The sequence below is a fragment of the Mirounga angustirostris genome, unplaced genomic scaffold (genome assembly GCF_029215605.1).
Source record: "Mirounga angustirostris isolate CCGP_5_RB_7025 unplaced genomic scaffold, mMirAng1.0.hap1 SCAF_5, whole genome shotgun sequence".
Taxonomy (NCBI): Eukaryota; Metazoa; Chordata; class Mammalia; order Carnivora; family Phocidae; genus Mirounga; species Mirounga angustirostris.
The window spans coordinates 62,156,639-62,177,595 of record NW_026991713.1 but is presented as its reverse complement, the minus strand read 5'-3'; the positions used below and the strand labels follow the sequence as shown (position 1 = coordinate 62,177,595).

At 40.3% G+C, this 20,957-nt stretch overlaps 1 protein-coding gene across 11 annotated transcripts in view; it reads right to left on the bottom strand.

Annotated features, from left to right (window-relative positions):
* TFCP2 (transcription factor CP2) overlaps positions 1 to 20,957 on the bottom strand; it is a 59,037-nt gene that overhangs the window by 13,562 nt on the left and 24,518 nt on the right. For 10 of the 11 annotated variants that reach the window (XM_045873425.3, XM_045873426.3, XM_064591240.1 and 7 more), the window contains exons 2-5: positions 5,999 to 6,150; positions 5,410 to 5,486; positions 4,403 to 4,508; positions 924 to 1,030 (exon numbers count right to left, since the gene is read on the bottom strand). In XM_045873425.3, coding sequence (XP_045729381.1) covers positions 924 to 1,030; positions 4,403 to 4,508; positions 5,410 to 5,486; positions 5,999 to 6,150 — 442 coding nt within the window. Of the gene's footprint in view, positions 1 to 923; positions 1,031 to 4,402; positions 4,509 to 5,409; positions 5,487 to 5,998; positions 6,151 to 10,368; positions 10,455 to 20,957 lie in introns of all 11 variants that reach the window. The other variant, XM_064591239.1, reaches the window with a different exon arrangement.

Sequence of the window (20,957 nt, the reverse complement as noted above, 5' to 3'; positions counted from 1 at the left end):
AAAGGCTTGCTTGGTACTGCGTAAAGTGAAGACCCTGGTGAATCTTAACAGTGAAACCTTGACTGACCAAATATTAGCTTAGGTACATTGTTAATTTCTCTAAGCCTCAAAAACTATTTCTACTCCATAGGACTACTGCTGAAAGTTTTAAATAAAATTATATATATGAACTGTTTACTTAACATAGTGACTATCTAATGGGACATAATAAACCATAGCTTTCTTTATTACAAGTAAGAATTTTAATATTACAAATAAGAATTTTAAAGGAATCTACTCAACAGACATAATCAGATATGTAAAACAAATTTTAAGCATAAAGATGTTCAAAATAACTTTACAGATAATAGGGAAAATGTAGAAGAATCTAAATGCTAAATAATAGGGAAGTTATAGTGCATCCAAAGAATGGAATATTATACAGCCATCAGCAAGCGTTTTTTGGTTTGTTTGTTCGCTTGTTTTTTATTTTGTTTTGTCATACAAATAAATTGGGGAAATTAGAAGGGCAATTCAGACACTCCTCATTGCCCTCAGGCAAGTGCTGAGGAGTCTGGACTTGACAGTCAGGCTGGAACACTGTAAAAATTTCAAATTTAACATGTTTTATCCTTCAAGAAACAAACTGGTAGGGGATTCTGGGTGGTTCAGCAGGTTAAGCATCCGACTCTTGATTTTGGCTCCAGTCATGATCTCAGGGTCCTGAGATCAAGCCCTGCGTCAGGCTCTCTGCTCAGTGGGGAGTCTGCTTGGATTCTCTCTCTCCCTCTCCCTCTGCCCCCCCCTCTGCTCATGTCCATGCGCGCTCTCTCTCTCTCTCCCCTAAATAAATAAATAAATCTTAAAAAAAAAAAAAAGAAAAAGAAACAAATTGGTAGTAAGAGATGCTCTTCATAACTGGAACCCCATCTGCAATGCTCTACCTGAATAAACACAGATGTCCTCTTTGCCGGGTCCCACAGGAACTCCACTGTATTCAGTTGGGTTGGATTAGCTCTAGGATCGATTATACCAACAGACATTGGGATATCTGAGAAACAAAATGGTAATCACTGAACAATTCTGAGGACTATTGGGTTTAAATAAGATAGCACCGATTGTTTTATTATTGGTCCCTAGTTACCAAGATTTTTATGTATCACACCCTAAACCTCTTGTCAATGGAAAGGGTTTGATTAGAGCTAATTTTGACCTAAGTACTTTCCTTCTGAGTATCTTTTTTTCCATTTTAAAAGGTTTTTTATTTTTTTTTTATTTTTTTATTTTTTTTTAAAGATTTTATTTATTTATTTATTTGAGAGAGAGAGAGAGAGAGAGAAACAGCATGAGAGGGGATAGGGTCAGAGGGAGAAGCAGGCTCCCCGCCGAGCCGGGAGCCCGATGTGGGACTCGATCCCAGGACTCCGGGATCACGACCTGAGCCGAAGGCAGTCGCTTAATCAACTGAGCCACCCAGGCGCCCTTAAAAGGTTTTTTAAATAAGACAATTTAAACGTAGTTTCCTTTTAATCTGCCAAAATTCTACTTAAAGACAGACTTAGTCTACACACTAGCTCTAGTGTTATGAAAATTGTAATATAATCTGCTTCACTTACAGTTTTAGGATTAGTGTTACTGATAGAAGTACACTAACAAGATTGCTATAGAAATATAAAGCAGAGTGTCTGAATAAAGGCAGAAGCATTGTATTACAGATAGAAGTGGGAAAAATTTAGGGGCGCCTGGGTGAATCAGTCATTAGGCATCTGCCTTCGGCTCAGGTCATGATCTCAGGGTCCTGGGATCAAGCCCCGCGTCGGGCTCCCTGCTCTGCAGGAAGCCTGCTTCTCCCTCTCCCACTCCCCCTGCTTGTGTTCCCTCTCTCGCTGTGTCTCTCTCTGTCAAATACATAAATAAAATCTTAAAAAAAAAAAGAAGTGGGAAAAATTTAACATAGGGATTGATGCTGGCCTTAAAGTCATCAAATAACCCTGTAACAGAGCAACAAATCTGATACTCAAGAGGGAAGCAAAAATGAATGAGCTCCAGTAGAATGCTGCTTTCCATTCTATACAGCATATAACCAAATATTATTCCCTGACTTCTCCTATTAATATTCAAACTGGGGAGAGAAAGCCAGGCTGATATTTATGATCATAACTGTGCTATCACTATACTACTGTTTTACTGTCAATTCAAACAACAAGGTGGGTCCAACTGTGCTCGTTGTATTGGATTTATCCTAAGGTCAATTTATTAAGTGGATATCTGTATAAGAATCAGTGTTTTCTCAGGTAAAATTAGTAGGTACTTAGATTTGTTCAACAACTGTTTACTAGTAGGAGATAATGACCAATAAGAGATCAAAGACATAGATGCCAGGATTAAAAATACATTCATGAAGAGAGACTGCACGTATGTTTGTAAAGGAACTTTCCTTAAACCCTATGATTTAGGAAAAATAAATTCTACCCTATGTAGCAAAGCAGTAGGGGAAAAACCTAAATTGTAAATCAAGAGGCATAGATTCTAATCCCAGGTCTCTTACTTTAGGTAAAACAAACCACTAATCTGCCTCTCAGTTATTAGTAAAATAAAAGAACTTGCAGCAATTTGGGAAAAAAACCTGGCCTCTTTTACATACACACAAAACAAAATATCAGACCCTGAATAGCCAAAATAATCTTGAAAAGTAATCTTGAAAGGTAAAGTTGGAGGTGCCACGTTTCCCGATTTCAAAACTTACTACAAGGTACAGTTATCAAAATAGTATGGTACTGGCATAAAGATGGAGACACAGACAAATAGAACGAACACATTAGAGAGTCCAGAAATGAGTCCTCACATACAGTCAAATGATGGCTGACAAAATTGCCGAGACCATTCAGTGGGGAAAGAACAGTTGTTTCAACAAATGGTGCTGGGAAAACTGAATATCCACATACAAGAAATGAAGGCAAATTCTTACCTTATACTATATGCAAAAATTAACTAAAAAATGGATCAAACACCTAAATGTAAGACCTAAAACTATAAAACTCTTGGCAGAAAACATACCAGGAAAAGCTTCATTGGGTTTTGTAATATTCTTAGATATGACACCAAAAGCATAGGCAAGGCAATAAAATTATTAAATAAACTGGACTACATCAAAATGTAAAACTTTCATGCGTCAAAGGACAATTATCAACATGGTGAAAAGACAACCCACACGGAATGGAAGAAAATATTACAAATCTTGTATCTGATATGGGGTTAATATCCAGAATATATAAAGAATGCCTACAACTCACAACAACAAAACCAACCAACCAGATTAAAAAATGAGGAAAGGACTTGAATATACATTTCTCCAAAGAAGATACATATATGGCCAATAAGCACATGAAAAGACACCCAACATCACTAATCATTAGGTAAGTATAAATCAAAACCACAATGAGATAACCACTTCACATCCATTAAGAAAACAGCACATGTTGGCAAGGACGTAGAGTATTTAGAACCCTTGTTCACTTCTGATGGGAATGCAAAATACACAACTGCTATGGAAACAGTATGGCGGTTCCCCCAAAAATACAAAATGGAATTACCATACGTGATCTAGCAGTCCCATTTCTGGGTATATATTCAAAAGAACTGAAAGCAGAGACTGAACTAAATATCTGTATACCCATGTCCATAAGCTGCATTATTCACAATAACCAAAAGGTAGAATCAACCCAAGTATCTACTAAAGGATGAATGGATAAATAAAATGTGGTATATATACATATACACAATGGAATATCATACAGTCTTTAAAAGGAGGAAAAATCTGATGCATACTACTATATGGATGAACCCTGAGGATTAGGTTAAGTGAAATAAGCCAATCACAAAAAGACAAACACTGGATGATTTCACTTATATGAGGCACGTAGAGTAGTCAAATTCATATGAACAAAAAGTAGAATGGTGGTAGCCAGGGGCTGGGGAGAAGGGGAATAGGGAGTTATTGTTTAATGGGTACAGAGTTTCAGTTTTGCAAGATGAAAAAAGTTCTGGAGATGGATGGTAGTGATGGCTACATAATGTGAATGTATTTAATGTCACTGAATTATTTATTTTAAAATGTTTTATAATGGTAACTTTTAGGTTATATATATTTTACCACAACTAAATTAAAAAAACAAAACCAAAAATAAAATCACCCTAAAGTAATGGACGCAATTGTTATCGAACTGAAGTGTCTACACTTCCAACTTTAATTTTGGTATTATCATCCCAGTAGTTTTTTTTATGCTTAGTCAATAAACACTTCAGGGTTTATGCTAATTGAGCCCCTGAGGTACTCTGAATCAATGTAAACATCAAGTAAAGAAAACCAATTCTCAGACCATACTTACAGGCATTTCCTGGGCAATAGATTCCCTTAACTCACCAATGTCAAGAATTCTATCTCCAGGTCGGTTCCACCTCCAGCCCTCCAGCTGCTGATGTTCAGTATACTGTAGCCGTCGGTCATGGAACACTACACGGAATATACTCTAAATGGAAGCAACAAAATCAAATGATAATAGGATCCTTTAAAAAATCAGTGCTTATAATGGGAAACCACCAGAAGTCACCTCCAGTTTGTTTCTAGATACAATCTAAAATTATTTTTCTTAAGATTTGTTTCATTCTAAAACCCATACCATACCAAACTCTATTTGAGGGTAAATTTTATAATTGCTCAGATATAATCTTTATAGTTAACTGGTACCATATTTAAAACGTGGCTTAAACATCAGTCCTCATGGACCGGGCAGAAAGGACTCTTACTGGAAGCATTTCTACCTGTCTCTACCATTACCATGTAATAACCAGCTCAGCTCTTCAGGTGTATATGAAAAGCTCACCAAGTTCCCTGCTTGCTAACCCACCATACAACACTGAGGGTAAGCCGGGCTTGTATCTATCAACTTTCCTTTTGTTATTCTTACTTTGAGGAGGTGTTTATTAATATCCCTCCCACTAACTTTTACAGCTGCTGACCAAATTCCTCTGTCCCAATTGTGCTGTGAATTCATTGCTACAAGTCTAGACTAAGAAAACTGCTATTCATCAACAGAAGTTTGTTTTTCTTGCTACTAGACCACATATGCAAAGAGACACAAGTTTCTCTAAAAATCTCAAGGGAGTCACTCTATTCCACCCCAAACAACTTCACTGAACCAGGAGACTCCTTTGACATGTAGTAAGCCTTCTGTTTTTGCAGCTCTGAAAAATCCATGTGAATGAGGGGGCTCACTCTCACTCCAAAGAAAGAATAGTTTACCACTCTGCCAGCAAATTGTAGTAGCTAAGAGACAGCACCAAGCCCTTTATGGAAGCAAAAGAACATTACCCAAAAAGGGTCAGTAAAAGGATATTGTGCAGAGGATTGATTTACTCATTTTCTTTTACCTTCACCAACTTGCCATTAATTTCTGGAAGTTCTCCAAGTTTCCTATTGTCTAGCATACGAATTTCATAAGACTGTCCTGGAAGAAAAAGTTACTATATATTATATTCATCATAAATTAAGTTTGCAAGATTCAGAAAGAATAAAATTCAGCTGGTTGAATATACAAGAGTATAATATTGTTAGTATTAGTAACAACTATACTCCTTTACTATATGCCAGACACAGTGCTAAGTGTTCACATATTATATCATTAGTTGATACAATTCTCGAAAGTATTATCAATCCTATTTTTACAGATAAAGGAATTGAAATGTAAAGAGTTTAAGTAACGTATCCAAGGTCACACAACTGGTAAATAGAGCTGGGTAAGGATTAGAAAGAAAGAGGGAGATAGGAAGTAAAATCGGTAAATAAAAGAAGCCACTGATATACATCAAATATGACATAAAAGTGCAAATCTCTGATGTAAGGCTTCAACTCTGACAGCTCACACTAGAAAGACGTACTTTTTACATAAAAGTACACCTAATAAAATGTCAGCAATCCATCAGATCTTCAATACTACTAACAAATAAGGAAGCCTCTAACCTTGATTGAGATACGTCAGAGTTTCATCATGGAGTTTCACTGCTGGAGACGTGGCAGCACAGAGCACATATTGAAAAGGCAGGATTTTATTCTCATTATCAGGGGGCAAACTCGACTCTTCTTGCTTAAAAATGGGCAATGCAAGGACATCACTGAAATAAAACAAACAACTCATGTTAACATCTGACAGTGGTGCAAAAGTGGATTTATGTTGAAACAATTTAACTGCAATTTGGCTTGGAAAACTATAAACATTACTCACTTTGATGAAGTTTCTTCCCAACCATTCAGTTCAGATTACCTGCTGTGCTATCCCCCCTCACAACAATGTGGGCAATGAAGATATTCACTGCTACAACTGTTTAGACAGGGGTTCCTAAAAGGGCTCTGAGAATCATATGCAGAGTTCCAAAATGTCAGTTTAGGACACTCAGTAATGTATTTGTTCTTCGAAAGGCACCACTGCAGTTATCTCTATAACCATATCAGCTGATCTACTCTAGGGACTAAAACAAGACTCAGAATTCCTAGAAGCCACTTGAAAAGGACAAATCAATGACCAGGATATATTTCAAGGTCAGCTTTCATTCTGTGGAATATAACTAACTAAAAGTGGTGTGTTTCAGTCCCTGAAAGCCTTAGGCAAATCTTAGACAAGCTCTCTAGTCTTCATTCCTTCATTTATAAAATGGGAATCACATTTGCTGTCTAGAGTAAATATGTGAGAAAATATTTTGGAAACCGTAAGGGACTAAAATTGATGTATAGGATTAACAATAATTTTCCCTCATAAACTCCAGCCGTGGCTAGTGGGAAAGAATATCCTGGGCCCTATCCTGGAGACCTACTGTTGTGATCAACATTTGCCCCAAACCAAATTTTAAAAGAATCTTAAGAGATGTACCAAATTAGGGGTGCGTGGGTGGCTGTTGGTTGGGTGTCTGCCTTGGGCTCAGGTCATGATCCCGGAGTTCCAGGATCAAGCCCTGCATTGGGCAACCTGCTTGGCGGGCTCCCTCTCCCTCTGCTCCTACCCCCCCACCCCCCGCTCGTGCTCTCTCTCTCTTTCTCAAATAAATAAATAAAATCTTTAAAAAAAAAAGAGAGAGAGAGAGATGTACCAAATTAAGGAGTATTTCCAATTATCTCAAGACATGCCACAAAATTCTCAAAATAAAATGTATTTTAATTCACTTACAGAATTCATACCTGTATTCACTAGAACTGCTAAAGTTAGAAAGACAACCTAAATGTTGGCAAGGATGCGGAGCAACCAGAACTATTCTTTTCCAGCAGTAGTGTAAAATAACACAGCCAATTTAGAAAAAGGTTTGACTGTTTCTTTTTTTTTTTTTTAAAGATTTTATTTATTTATCTGACAGGGAGAGACACAGTGAGAGAGGGAACACAAGCAGGGGAGTGGGAGAGGGAGAAGCAGGCTTCCCACGGAGCAGAGAGCCCAAAGTGGGGCTTGATCCCAGGACCCTAGAACCATAACCCGAGCCAAAGGCAGACGCCTAACCGACTGAGCCACCCAGGTGCCCCTAAAATTTATCATTTTAACCATTTTTAAGTGTGCATTTCAGTGGCATTAAGTACTTTTACAATGTTGTACAACCATCACCACTATCTAGTTCTAGAAGTTTTTCTTCACTCCAAAAGGAAACTGCCCAACAAGCAGTTATTCCTCATTCTCCCCTCTTCTTCAACCCCTGGCAACCACCATCCATTTTCTGTTTCTGTGAATTTGTCTAGTCAGAAGAGTTCACATGAACGGAGTCATACAATGTGTGGTCTTTTGTGACAGGTTTTGTTCACTTAGCATTGCGTTGTTTTTTTTTTTAAAGATTTTATTTATTTATTTGACACAGAGAGAGACACAGCGAGAAAGAGAGCACAAGCAGGGGGAGTGGGAGAGGGAGAAGCAGGCTTCCCATCGAGCAGGGAGCTGGATGTGGGACTCGACCCCAGGACCCCGGGATCATGACCTGAGCCGAAGGCAGACGCTTAACGACTGAGCCACCCAGGCGCCTCCAGGTTTGACTGTTTCTTATAAAATTAAGTATCTATCTGCCCTTTGGTCCAGCAATTCTACTCATAGGTATTTATCCAAGAGAAACGAAAATAGAAGTCCACTCAAGGCTGTACATAAATGCCCCAGCATAAAAGCAAAAATTGGAAAGAATCCAAGTGTTTGTAACTAAGAGGACTGGATGCACAAGCTGTAGTACAGGATGGAATACCAGTCAGCGAAACGAAGGAGTGCAACAACGTGGATGCATCTCACAGACGTAATACTGAGCAAAAGAAGCTAGATAAAAAGCATATATAATGTACGATTCCATTTATATGGTGTTCTAAAACAGGCAAAGCTAAGGAGAACAGTGGTTTCCTGGCAGGGCAGAGATTGACTTGGAAGATATAAAAGGGAACTTTCTGGGGAGATAAAAATGTTCTATAGAACGCTCAGTGTGTGGGTTACATGGCAATTCTTTATATGCACCTCAGCAGTACACATTCTCCCCAAATAGTACAGAATCATTACATTCAGGCAAAAACAACCATTGAGAGAAAAATGGCCGAACTCCTATAAATCTTAGAGACATTATCAATTCTTATTGGAAAACAAAATAAGCAGAAAATGTTCTGATTATTGTCCTAACAATCCACATAGGAGTAATAAAAATTTAATGGCATAAATGCTTTAAAAAAAAGGGGGGGGTGGCAGAGGGAAGAGACAAGAAAGAAATTTCTCTTTCTGCTGTTGTCTAAATAGCAAGGCTATATGTTATTAGTTGAATCCTGGCACCTGAAATGCAAACCAGTTTTTATGAAACACAAGTTTCTTGATGCTAAAAGGTATTTCAAAGGCTAGAAAAACAAAAGGTGCTTTCTTCTCCCTGAGGCCTTGAGGTATGTGTGCTTTGCTCAAAGGGTTGGGGTTGAGTGGAGGTGAAGAATCCTTCTTTCTGTCTATATTAATGTCATGTGAAACATACTACTGATCCCTTGAGACTATATAAAACTGTAGAAGCACTGGGTTTTCTAGAAAAGTACTCCAACCCAGTTCTTCCACTTCTCAAAATCAGGAAGCTACCAATGCTCCCACAACAAATAGTACAGAAAATAAAGCAAAACACTACAAAACTTCAGAAACATGATGCTAGTCTTTGGGAAACTTTGTTGCCTTATCATTCTCAACAAGTATCTCAATACATATCATTCTCAAATATACCACATCTGATGATTCCTTGAAAGATTAGTGAAGATTATCAGGAATCAAGGTGAATCGGATTTTGAAACATAGCAACAGCTCAATCTTTTAGAATGTAGAGTGGCTTTTTTTCCTTCTCAAATATTACTGGCTAGCAAGGTTAATACATAGCAATAGTCCCTAGTCTTCTCAATATAATGTGGCTTTACACCTAATCCCTCATAACTAAGCAATTTGATGCTGAAACTTTAAAACTAATTCTAAAAATTACCCCTAAAATTAACTAATTCAAAACAGCCAAACTAAATACACAAAACTATATTTTCTCATCAGAGATTTTAAGATCCAAAAACGTCAAATATATTTGAATTACTCATGTTCTTGCTACAGTGCATTTCTTTTACTCTGCTGTGGGAGCAAGAGTACCATTCAGTTCCACATTCCTAGAGATGGAGGCTAAAGGTCACTGGTGAGCACAGTTCTAGAACCCTGTCTATAGCAAAACAGTAACAGATTAAGTAAGCAACAATTTTGGAAATACAAAAGTCTGCTCCTTCTCAGAGGTAAACTGAGCATTGATCAGGAAAACCCACTCTGAGTGGTGGGGCCTACGTAGTTGGTACCAATGTACAATTTAGCATTTTATTACATTCTCCAATTGCTTCATGTATTTTTTTTTTTTTTAAGTAATCTCTACACCCAATGTGGGGCTTGAACTCATGACCCTGAGATCAAGAGTTGCATGCTCCACTGACTGAGCCAGCCAGGGGCCCCTACTTCATGTATTTAATTCATTCCAATGAAACATAAGCTATTTGAAGGAGTAACTTCTCTTTTCTGTGCTTAGTATTTGTTGATGTGATTTATATTTTTGTTTGCATTTTCCAGAATACTCAGCACTAGTACATTGTGATCATTTTGGAATGTGACATCTGATCAAATATAAGAATACAGAAATCTGGGCACCTGGGTGGCTCAGTTGGTTAAGCGACTGCCTTCGGCTCAGGTCATGATCCTGGAGTCCCTGGATCGGGTCCCGCATCGGGCTCCCTGCTCGGCAGGGAGTCTGCTTCTCCCTCTGACCCTCCCCCCTCTCATGTGCTCGCTCTCATTCTCTCTCAGATAAAAAAAAAAAAAAAGAATACAGAAATCTCACCTGATAAAAAGATAAGTTGAGTATGCGTTAAAAATGTGCATTGCTAAGTGGAAATTCACACCAAGAGTGGAAACAGCAGAAAGCATCTAAATGGAAGTAACAGAGGAACAGAAGCATGATCAAGAATTCTTTCTTGGGCGCCTGGGTGGCTCAGTTGGTTGAGCGACTGCCTTCGGCTCAGGTCATGATCCTGGGGTCCCGGGATCGAGTCCCGCATCGGGCTCCCTGCTCGGCGGGGAGTCTGCTTCTCCCTCTCCCACTCCCCCTGCTTGTGTTCCCTCTCTCGCTGTGTCTTTCTCTGTCAAATAAATAAATAAAATCTTAAAAAAAAAAAAAAAAAGAATTCTTTCTTATATCTAACTGGGATTCCATGAAGAGCTGCTTCATGGTCTCCTGAGGCACAAACTACTCTTTTGAGATAAGGCAACCTCTGAACGGTCTGTAGGCAACCTATGAATGGTCTGTAGGTATTCAGGACTATGGTTTATTTAACCTTCTCCCTCAGGCCTACCATCTGTTGAATGCCCTCTTCTAGAGAGCCTAAGAAGGGAGAGGGAAAGGTTTGATGAGCTCTACCTTGAGTAAGAGAAGCAAGTAGACAAGTTGTCCATAGCACCAAAGAAAATTAGAAACTAACTTGGTTTATATGAGGTCCTAAGCTTCTAACTTCCTTACTTATGCCCTCATTTAGACTCCATCATGATGAAAACATCTGAAACAAAACATGGCAATACCCCTATGTCAGTCCCAGTGTGAAAGAGCAAGAACTAGAGAGGCTACATTCTACTCTGAGGTCAGCTTCAAAAAAAATAAATAAATCCAGTAAATAACTAGTCAGAAAACCTTAAAGAAGAGGGGAAAGCAGACTGATTTCCCAGATTTGTGGGAAGGCTGACAGGGCAGATCAGGGAGACCTGGTAAGAAGAGATGGTGCTGCAGGTTTTAACACAAAGCTAGTGAGATTCCTTACTACTGATAAGTAAGGTAAATGGTAAAAGATGGTAAAATAAGAGTACTTTCTGGTGGGCACCCTCTGTCACAGAAAGTAATAAAAAATTTCTACTGTCTGAACAGCTACTGAAAAATCACATTCAACTAAAAAGCAGCATATATTTTAAAAATTGCCTTGCTGGGGTGCCTGGGTGGCTCAGTCAGTTAAGTATCCCACACTTGGTTTCAGCTCTTGGTTTTGTGAGATTGAGCCCCATTATGGGCTCCACACCCTGGGTGTGGAGCCTGCTTGGGATTCTCTTTCTCTCTCTCTCCCTCTGCTGCTCCCTCCCCCCTAAAAAAAAAACTGCCTTGGGGTGCCTGGGTGGCTCAGTTAGTTAAGCAGCTGATTCTTGATTTTGGCTCAGGTCGTGATCTCAGGGTTGTGGGATCAAGCCCCTCATCGGGCTCCACGCTCAGCAGGAATCTGCTTCTCTCCCTCTGCCCCTCCCACCGTTTGCAGTCTCTCTCTCTCTAAAATCAATCAATCAATCAATCTTTTAAAAAAATTGTTTGCTAATTATTCTATCACCAGGAAGGCAGAAGAAATGAGTAGAATTTTAATTCTGAACTGAATTTGACCAAGAAGAAACTGATCAGAAAAGAGGAAGTGGTGGGAGCCTGAAAAGGAAGCAGCCAAGCCAGGTAAGTAAAAAGAACAAAGAACATAGCCAGATGTGGTTCCTAGTCTCTAAGAGAACAGGCTTCAAAAAACAATGACAATAGGACCCAAGCCCATGGCCTGAGATAATAAAAGGGGAGACAACAGGACTGAGGATCTCAAAAATGAAATTTTGCCAATCTCACATTACCTGAGATAGAGGGGAAAGAAGAGGGGAGGTATCTAAAGAGACTAAATGGAAAGCTCACTGTCAGCTCAGAATTAGAAGGACATGCCCAAGAAAAATACATATAAAAGGGGGGCGCCTGGGTGGCTCAGTTGTTAAGCTTCTGCCTTCGGCTCAGGTCATGATCCCAGGGTCCTGGGATAGAGCCCCGCATTGAGCCCCGCATCGGGCTCCCTGCTCTGCGGGAAGCCTGCTTCTCCCTCTGCCACTCCCCCTGCTTGGGTTCCCTCTCTCGCTGTCTCTCTGTCAAATAAATAAAACTATAAAAAAAAGAAAAATACATATAAAAAGAAAGAAACTATTAAAAAAAAAAAGTGGCGGGCGCCTGGGTGGCTCAGTTGGTTAAGCAACTGCCTTCGGCTCAGGTCATGATCCTGGAGTCCCGGGATCGAGTCCCGCATCGGGCTCCCTGCTCGGCAGGGAGTCTGCTTCTCCCTCTGACCCTCCCCCATCTCATGCTCTCTCTATCTCATTCTCTCTCTCAAATAAATAAATAAAATCTTAAAAAAAAAAAACGTATAAAAAAAAAAGTGGCACTGATACATATATAAGCAGCTTGAGGTGAAACCCAGAATGTGCTGAGACTTACAAAAAGTATAAAGAAGACGCAGGTCCACTCTTTGATGTAAATAGTGTATTACTGATTAAAACACTAACATATTAGGGGCACCTGGGTAGCTCAGTTGGTTAGGCGACTGCCTTTGGCTCGGGTCACGATCCTGGAGTCCCGGGATCGAGTCCCGCATCAGGCTTCCCGCTCGGCGGGGAGTCTGCTTCTCCTTCTAACCCTTGCCCCTCTCATGCTCTCTCTCATTCTCTCTCTCAAATAAATAAATAAATAAAATCTTTTAAAAAATTAACATATTAATTATGAGTATTTGGCAGGAACACAGGAATCACTAGGAGCCATAACCAAACTAATTCATTTTCCTATTTTTAACACAGTATGACCAGGGAATGCTGTAAAGATAAATACTTCTGGATTTTCAAGGTGAAAAATACGAATTTTGTAATAGTTAAGTGGCTTCATAGATCACTATATAAACCATACCTAAAGAGTACAGGTAAGTCTAGAAGGTTTAGTAGTATGTCACAGGACCCCAGAGAAACCTGTCCTCTGCAACATTTTTTTAAAATGATTTGTGGGGAGCCTGGGTGGCTCAGTTGGTTAAGCGTCTGCCTTCAGCTCAGGTCATGATCCCAGGGTCCTGGGATCAAGCCCCATATCAGGCTCCCTGTTTAGTGGGGAGCCTGCTTCTCCCTCTCCCTTTGCCGCTCCCCCTGCTTGTACTTCTCTGTCTTTCTGTCAAACAAATAAATAAAATCTTTAAAAAACATTTTTTTAAAATGACTTGGATGAGAACACAGAAGAGGATGATGATCAAATATATAAATGATAGGATGAGAAAGCAAATATCCTGTATGATAGAATCAACTTTTAAAGTAATTCTAATTGGCGGGAAGAGGAGGTTAAATCTAACAAGGTAAGATTTAATAAGGATAAATATAATGTCACGCACTTTGAACTAAAAACAGCAAAATGGGCCAATACATGTGAGATAGACTAGGGCTTTAAAAAAAATCTATTTCAATGAGACAAACAGTATAACATGGCTGCCAAAACTGCTGATAGCAGGTTTCATTAGAAACAAAGTCTCATAAGGGAAATGACATACTTCTCTATGCAAATCAGACTACACTTGAGTACTGTGCTTAGTTCTGAGTGTGGAACCTTAAAAAAATGAGGACTTTAAGGGGCACCTGGGTGGCTCAGTCACTTAAGTGTCTGACTCTTGGTTTTGTCTCAGGTCATGATCCTAGGGTTGTGGGATCAAGCCCTGTGTTGAGCTCCACACTTGGCGCGGAACCTGCTTGTACCTCTTCCTCTGCGCTCTCTCTCTCTCATAAATAAAAATAAAATCTTAAAAAAAAAAGAGAGAGAGAGGGCGCCTGGGTGGCTCAGTTGGTTGGGCGACTGCCTTCGGCTCAGGTCATGATCCTGGAGTCCCGGGATCGAGTCCCGCATCGGGCTCCCTGCTCGGCGGGGAGCCTGCTTCTCCCTCTGACCCTCCCCCCTCTCATGTGCTTTCTCTCTTTCATTCTCTCTGTCTCAAATAAATAAATAAAATCTTTAAAAAAAAAAAAAAAAGAGAGAGAGAGGACTTTAAAAATCTAAGAAAAGAATAAGGGAGGGGACCTAGAGTTATGCCATTTTTTTTTTTTAAGATTTTATTTATTCATTTGAGACACAGAGAGAGAGCATGAGCAGGGAGAGAGGGAGAGGGAGAAGCTGGCTCCCCACTGAGCCAGGAGCCCAATGTGGGGCTCGATTCCAGGACTCTGGGATCATGACCTGAGCCGAAGGCAGACGCTTAACCATCTGAGCCACCCAGGCGCCCCTAGAGTCATGCCATTTGAAGAGTAAGTGAAGGAAATGAGGGTGTCTGTCTGAAGCAAAGTCTTGTTAGGTCTGCTCCATAAAGAGATTTAATCATCAGTTCAGGGTTGGACAAGCTGACCTTTAAAAAATGTCCCCCAAATCAATTCTATTATTTTATTATTCTAAAAAGAATAAATGTTTTGAGGCTGTTTGGGTTTTAGAAGCTGCATTGGGATAAGCTTAGGGATCCTACGGATTATTAGAAATACTAATTGGTATACAGTAGCCTCTAGTAGACAGGCAATCTATTTCCCTGTGATTATTGTCCAATGTATATTCTACAGCATCTGCTATAGAAGGTAGCAGCCGAATGATAACTATACAAGCCTATATACTGGCTAGACCAACTGGCTTGTAAATCTGTCTATACAGTTTGGTTTTTTTTAATTTTTTGACCCTTGTGTATTTGCCATGACAAAACAAGGACTAAACGAATCATCATAAAGGCATGGACAACATCTAGGCATGCAAACTCTTCCGTATACCAAATCCAAAAGACTCATCACTAGTTTTCTCTAACACAGACAATTTCTAAAAATTGTACTCTTGGGACACCTGGGTGGCTCAGTCGGTTGAGCGTCTGTCTTTGGCTCAGGTCATGATCCCAGGGTCCTGGGATTGAGCCCTGCATTGGGCTCCTTGCTCAGCGGGGAGCCTGCTTCTCCCTCTCCCTCTGCCTGCCGCTGCCCCTGCTCTTGTTCTGTCAAATAAATAAATAAAACCTTTTTTTTATTTTTTATTTTTTAAAGATTTTATTTATTTATTTGACAGAGAGAGAGAGACAGCTAGAGAGGGAACACAAGCAGGGGGAGTGGGAGAGGGAGAAGCAGGCTTCCCGCTGGGCAGGGAGCCCAATGTGGGGCTCGATCCCAGGACCCTGGGATCATGACCTGAGCCGAAGGCAGACGCTGAACGACTGAGCCACCCAGGCGCCCCATAAATAAATAAAATCTTAAAAAAAATCAAAATGGTATTCTCAGTTAAAGTCAAAACAAAGGTTTTGAATTCTTAGAAAAAGCCCACATCTTATTTAGCCATGATGATTCTAATGAACCATGCTCTCAGAATACATTCTTCTAAACTAAGTATGAACTAGCTGGTAAGTGGAATACAAGTTTCCTGAGATACTGGTTAACTCCCTTTTTAAAAAGAAAACTCTAATTATTCATTCAAATATTTATTGAGTACCTACTAGTACTAGACACTATTCTTAAAGTACTAAAAACTATGTATCAGGGGCGCCTGGGTGGCTCAGTTGGTTAAGCAACTGCCTTCGGCTCAGGTCATGATCCTGGAGTCCCAGAATCGAGTCCCACATCAGGCTCCTGCTCAGTGGGGAGTCTGCCTCTCCCTCCGACCCTACCCCTTCTCATGCACTTTCTCTCTCTCATTCTCTCTCAAATAAATAAAATCTTTAAAAAAATAAATAATAATAAAAAAAAAACTATGTATCAGTTTTTTTTAATGAAATTATTTTCCTTCTTTCTTCTTTTATTCCCCCTTCCTTTGGTCTTCCATGTTTCAGGAATAGGCAATGAATGGTACATCTTTTTAGTTCTCACATTTTTTTTTAATGTAAAGTTTATGACATCATCTATTCCCCATCCTGTACTCACTTCTCCCTGACCAATTTACTAAGTTCTTTTTCATTTATGCTTAACTTACACCTAAACAGTTGCTAGACAGTTCCTATCTATAGTAGAGCAAATGCTGAACACAGAGCTTGGGGGACAAATGAAAATAAATGAAATCTAGATGATCCAAATGTAGCCTTGGTGCTTTTTGTTGTTGTTGTTGGGGGTTTTTTTTAGCAGGGAGGGGCAGAGGGCAAGGGAGAAAGAATCTTTTTTAAGATTTTATGTATTTAGGGCGCCTGGGTGGCTCAGTTGGTTAAGCGACTGCCTTCGGCTCAGGTCATGATCCTGGAGTCCCTGGATCGAGTCCCGCATCGGGCTCCCTGCTCGGCAGGGAGCCTGCTTCTGCCTCTGACCCTCCCAACCCTCCCCCCTCTCATGTGCTCTCTCTCTCGTTCTCTCTGTCTCAAAAAAAAAAAAAAAAAGTTATGTATTTATTTTGAGAGAGAGAGCAGACGCGCACACACATGAGCAGAAGGGAGAAGGAGAGAAAGAATCTCAAGCAGACCCCACACTGAGCATGGAGCCAGATTCAGGGCTCAATCTTACGACTGTGAGATCACAACCCAAGCAGAATCAAGAGTCGGACGTTTAACCGACTGAGCCACCAGGCACCCCAAGGAGTAATAGCTTTCTTTCTTTTTTTTTTTTTTTAAGTTTTTATTTCTTTATCTGACAGAGAGAGAGATAGTGAGAGCAGGAACACAAGCAGGGGGAGTGGGAGAGGGAGAAGCAGGCTTCCCACCGAGCAGGGAGCCCGATGTGCGGCTCGATCCCAGGACCCTGAGATCATGACCTGAGCCAAAGGCAGATGCTTAACGACTGAGCCACCCAGGCGACCAGGAGTAATAGCTTTCACTTTTGTGTTTTGGGGAACTTTCTTGAACTGCCATATGATGTCACTCGTATCTGGGAATCTAAAAAACAAATGAGGGCGCCTGGGTGGCTCAGTTGGTTAAGCGACTGCCTTCGGCTCAGGTCATGATCCTGGAGTCCCTGGATTGAGTCCCACATCGGGCTCCCTGCTCGGCAGGGAGTCTGCTTCTCCCTCTCCTTCTGCCTGCCTCTCTGCCTACTTGTTCTCTCCCTCTGTCAAATAAATAAAATCTTAAAAAAAAATAAAATAAAAAAATAAAAAACAAATGAATAAAGAAACAAAAGCAGAATCAGAGCTATAGAGAACAAATTGATGGTTGCCAGAGGGAAGAGGGGGAGGGAGGGGATGGGTAAAATGGGTGAAGGGGAATGGGAGATACAGGCTTCCAGTTATGGAAAGAATAAGTCACAGGAATAAAAGGCACAGTGTAAGGAATACAGTCAGTTATATTATAAGAGCGTTGCATGGTGACAGACAGCAGCTATACTTGTGGGGAGCCCAGCATAACATGTAAAGAACTTGAACCATTGTGTTGTACACCTGAAACTAAAGTAATACTGTATGTCAATTATACTCTAATTTTAAAAATTTAAATAATAAATAAATAAAACAAGTTAATGCTATAAAAACTACACTGCCAGTGAAACACACTTATTTTCGCTCTTCTGGTAAAGAAACAGTAGTAAAGAATTTGAATATGGTCAGATCCAAAGAATAAGCAACTGGGTAAAAAAAAACAAAAGAAAGTGTGAGAGACAGTAAGAGAAAAAGAGAGAAAATAAATGTGGATAATAAGCAGTCTGGCCCCATTAAGAGAACGATAGGACAACCACCTCTTTTCCTCTATCTTTTTCATATGCTCTAGCCCTATGGCTTTCAATTTTTTTTCCTTTTTCCTTTTTAAAAAATATTTAATTTATTTATTTGTCGAGAGAGAGTGAGAGAGCACAAGCAGGGGGAGCGGCAGGCAGAGGGAGAAGCAGACTCCCTGCCAAGCAAGGAGCCCAATGCGGGACTCGATCCCAGGACCCTGGGATCACAACGTGAGCTGAAGCCAGATGCCCAAGTGACTGAGCCACCCAGGCATTCTCAAATTTTTCTGAATACCATTTACATTAAGTAAGTCATTTGGGGTGGGGGACAGAGGAAGATGGAGAATCTTATGCAGGCCTGACGTGGAGCTCGATCTCACAACCCTGAGATCACGAACTGACCTGAAAATCAACAGTCGGACACTTAACCGACTGAGCTACCCAGGCACCCCCCAAGTAAGTCATTTTTATATTAAGACCCAGTACATGTGTCTACAGAACTGAAACAAGTTTCACAAAACAATACTTATTAATATTGGTATTTTCTATTTGCCTTCATTTTTAAAAAATGTTGGGCGCCTGGGTGGCTCAGATGGTTAAGCATCTGCCTTCGGCTCAGGTCATGATCTCAGGGTCCTGGGATCGAGTCCCGCATCGGGCTTCCTGCTCCTTGGGAGCCTGCTTCTCCCTCTGCCTCTCTCTCTCTGTCTCTCATGAATAAATAAATAAAATCTTAAAAAAAAAAAAAATGTTGACCACAACCAGCAGTTTGAAAAACAGTGCTGCTCATCTTTTCCTTAAAACTTTGCACTAGGGGCACCTGGGTGGCTCAGTCAGTTAAAGCGGCTGCCTTTGGCTCAGGTCATGATCTCAGGGTCCTGGGATTGAGCTCCACGTGGGGCTCTCTGCTCGGCAGGGAGTCTGCTTGTCCCTCTCCCTCTGCCTTCCACTCTCCTTGCTTGTGCTCTCTTTATCTGTCAAATAAGTAAATAAAATCTTAAAAAAAAAAACACTTTGCACTAAATTAATTTACAGTCCCTTTATCAGTATTCAAAAAACTAATATAGGGACACCTGGGTGGCTCAGTCGGTTAAATATCTGCTTGGGTCATGATCCCGGGGTCCTGGGATTGAGCCCTGAGTTGGGCTACCCGCTTAGCGGGGAGTCTGCGTCTCTCCCTCTGCCCGCATGCCCCCCCACTCGTGTGCTCTCTCTCAAATAAATAAATTTTTTTTTTTTGGTGGGCAGCAAAGCAAGATTTATTGAGCAATAGTAAAGTGATAATACAAAGCTCCCAAGGAGGGAGGGGACCCGAGAGGGTTGCCCTAAATTAAAAAATCTTTTAAAAAACCCCAAAAACTAACACAATAAAAGACAAGTCTTCCAGATGAGACTGTCATTCGGCTACTTAAGAACAGGGATGTTGGGGCGCCTGGGTGGCTCAGTCGTTAAGCGTCTGCCTTTAGCTCAGGTCATGATCTCAGGGTCCTGGGATCGAGCCCTGCATTGGGCTCCCTGATCCCCGGGAAGCCTGCTTCTCCGTCTCCCACTCCCCCTGCTTGTGTTCCTGCTCTTGCTATCACTCTCTGTCAAATAAATAAATAAAATCTTAAAAAAAAAAAAGAACAGGGATGTTACCTACTCTAATAGATAATTAAACAAATAGAGACTCACACGGAGAGTAAATACAGACGGTATTCAACAGAAAAGCGACTCCTCCCCAACTCACTGTTAGCTCCCTTTGGCGGTCTCATTTTTAATTCATAGAGCACATAACTCTCCACTGCAAAGCAACAAAAAGCACTGCGAAATCTAACGGCCAGCATGTTTGCACTGAAGACTGTCTTAAAAATTGCAATCCCAATCCTGCTTTTTAAGTCAGAAAATATTTGGAAGTAAAATAGCTCTCAAGTCATTTTCTGCTGTAACTTGTAGACTGCATTACTAAATTAAAGGAGTCAGGTCTGCATGGAAGGTATATAAATATCAGTGGCCGTTAACCTTGGGTGCATATTAACAATCAATGGCGGGGGTCGGGGCTAATTAAAACTCCTTTCCAGGCCATATCCTGCGCCAATTAAATCAGAAGGGGGAGGGGGGATCATGAGCTTAATTACTAAGTGCTATGTCTTAATAAGCCAATGTAATGGGTTTGATTTCTGTCATCTAAGATGACCACCTCTCTATACCAAAATCTGATTTTACAGAGGTCCTCAGTGAGCCATCTTGAAACATTATCTCTAAGAGAAAGGGAGTTTGTTCAGGTCTATACATATGTATCACCAAATCCAACTACTAGGGGGAGAACACTCAGCTTGACATTGAATCACTAAATCTCCTCAATCTTTTTTTTTTTTTTCCATTTATTCAGCAAATAATCTTTGAGCACCTACTATCTTCTGGGCCTATTTTAGGTGGCAGGGATAGAACAGTAATCAAGTTATAGATGAAGTCCCCTTATAAAGTATTACATCATTGTCTAAATTTCTATCTCTGCACAGCAATAAATCATACTGCATCATTCTATAAATATCTATTGTTTTCCTACATTCTGTTCATTGTCCTTAGTGTTACAAATACTCAAGTAAGCATAAATGAATTATTTTAAAATATAGAGCAAAAGTGATGTAACTCAAAAAGGCTTAGTATATCTCTAGCAGGTGTTTTATACACTCTGCCCTGAGTAGCTTAACTCTACTACTCCCTTCCAACTTCAAACCTGGAATGCAGACTGTCCAGTGAATAGGACATTAAAATGCCAAGTGAGCAGTAGATAAAAACACCACTTCTGGATTTTATGCTGATGCTGCCCCTGATAGAGATATTGGTCATCTGACAAGTCTTTGTTTAGAAATAGTATTTCTAGAACTTTTTTCTAGATCTCAATACTGGGCTTACTATTCTTTAAGCACTTTAAGAAGTACTCCTAGATATGAACCATTCTATTTCTTCAGCACAGTTATGAGAGACCAGCGGTTTGAAAGTTGT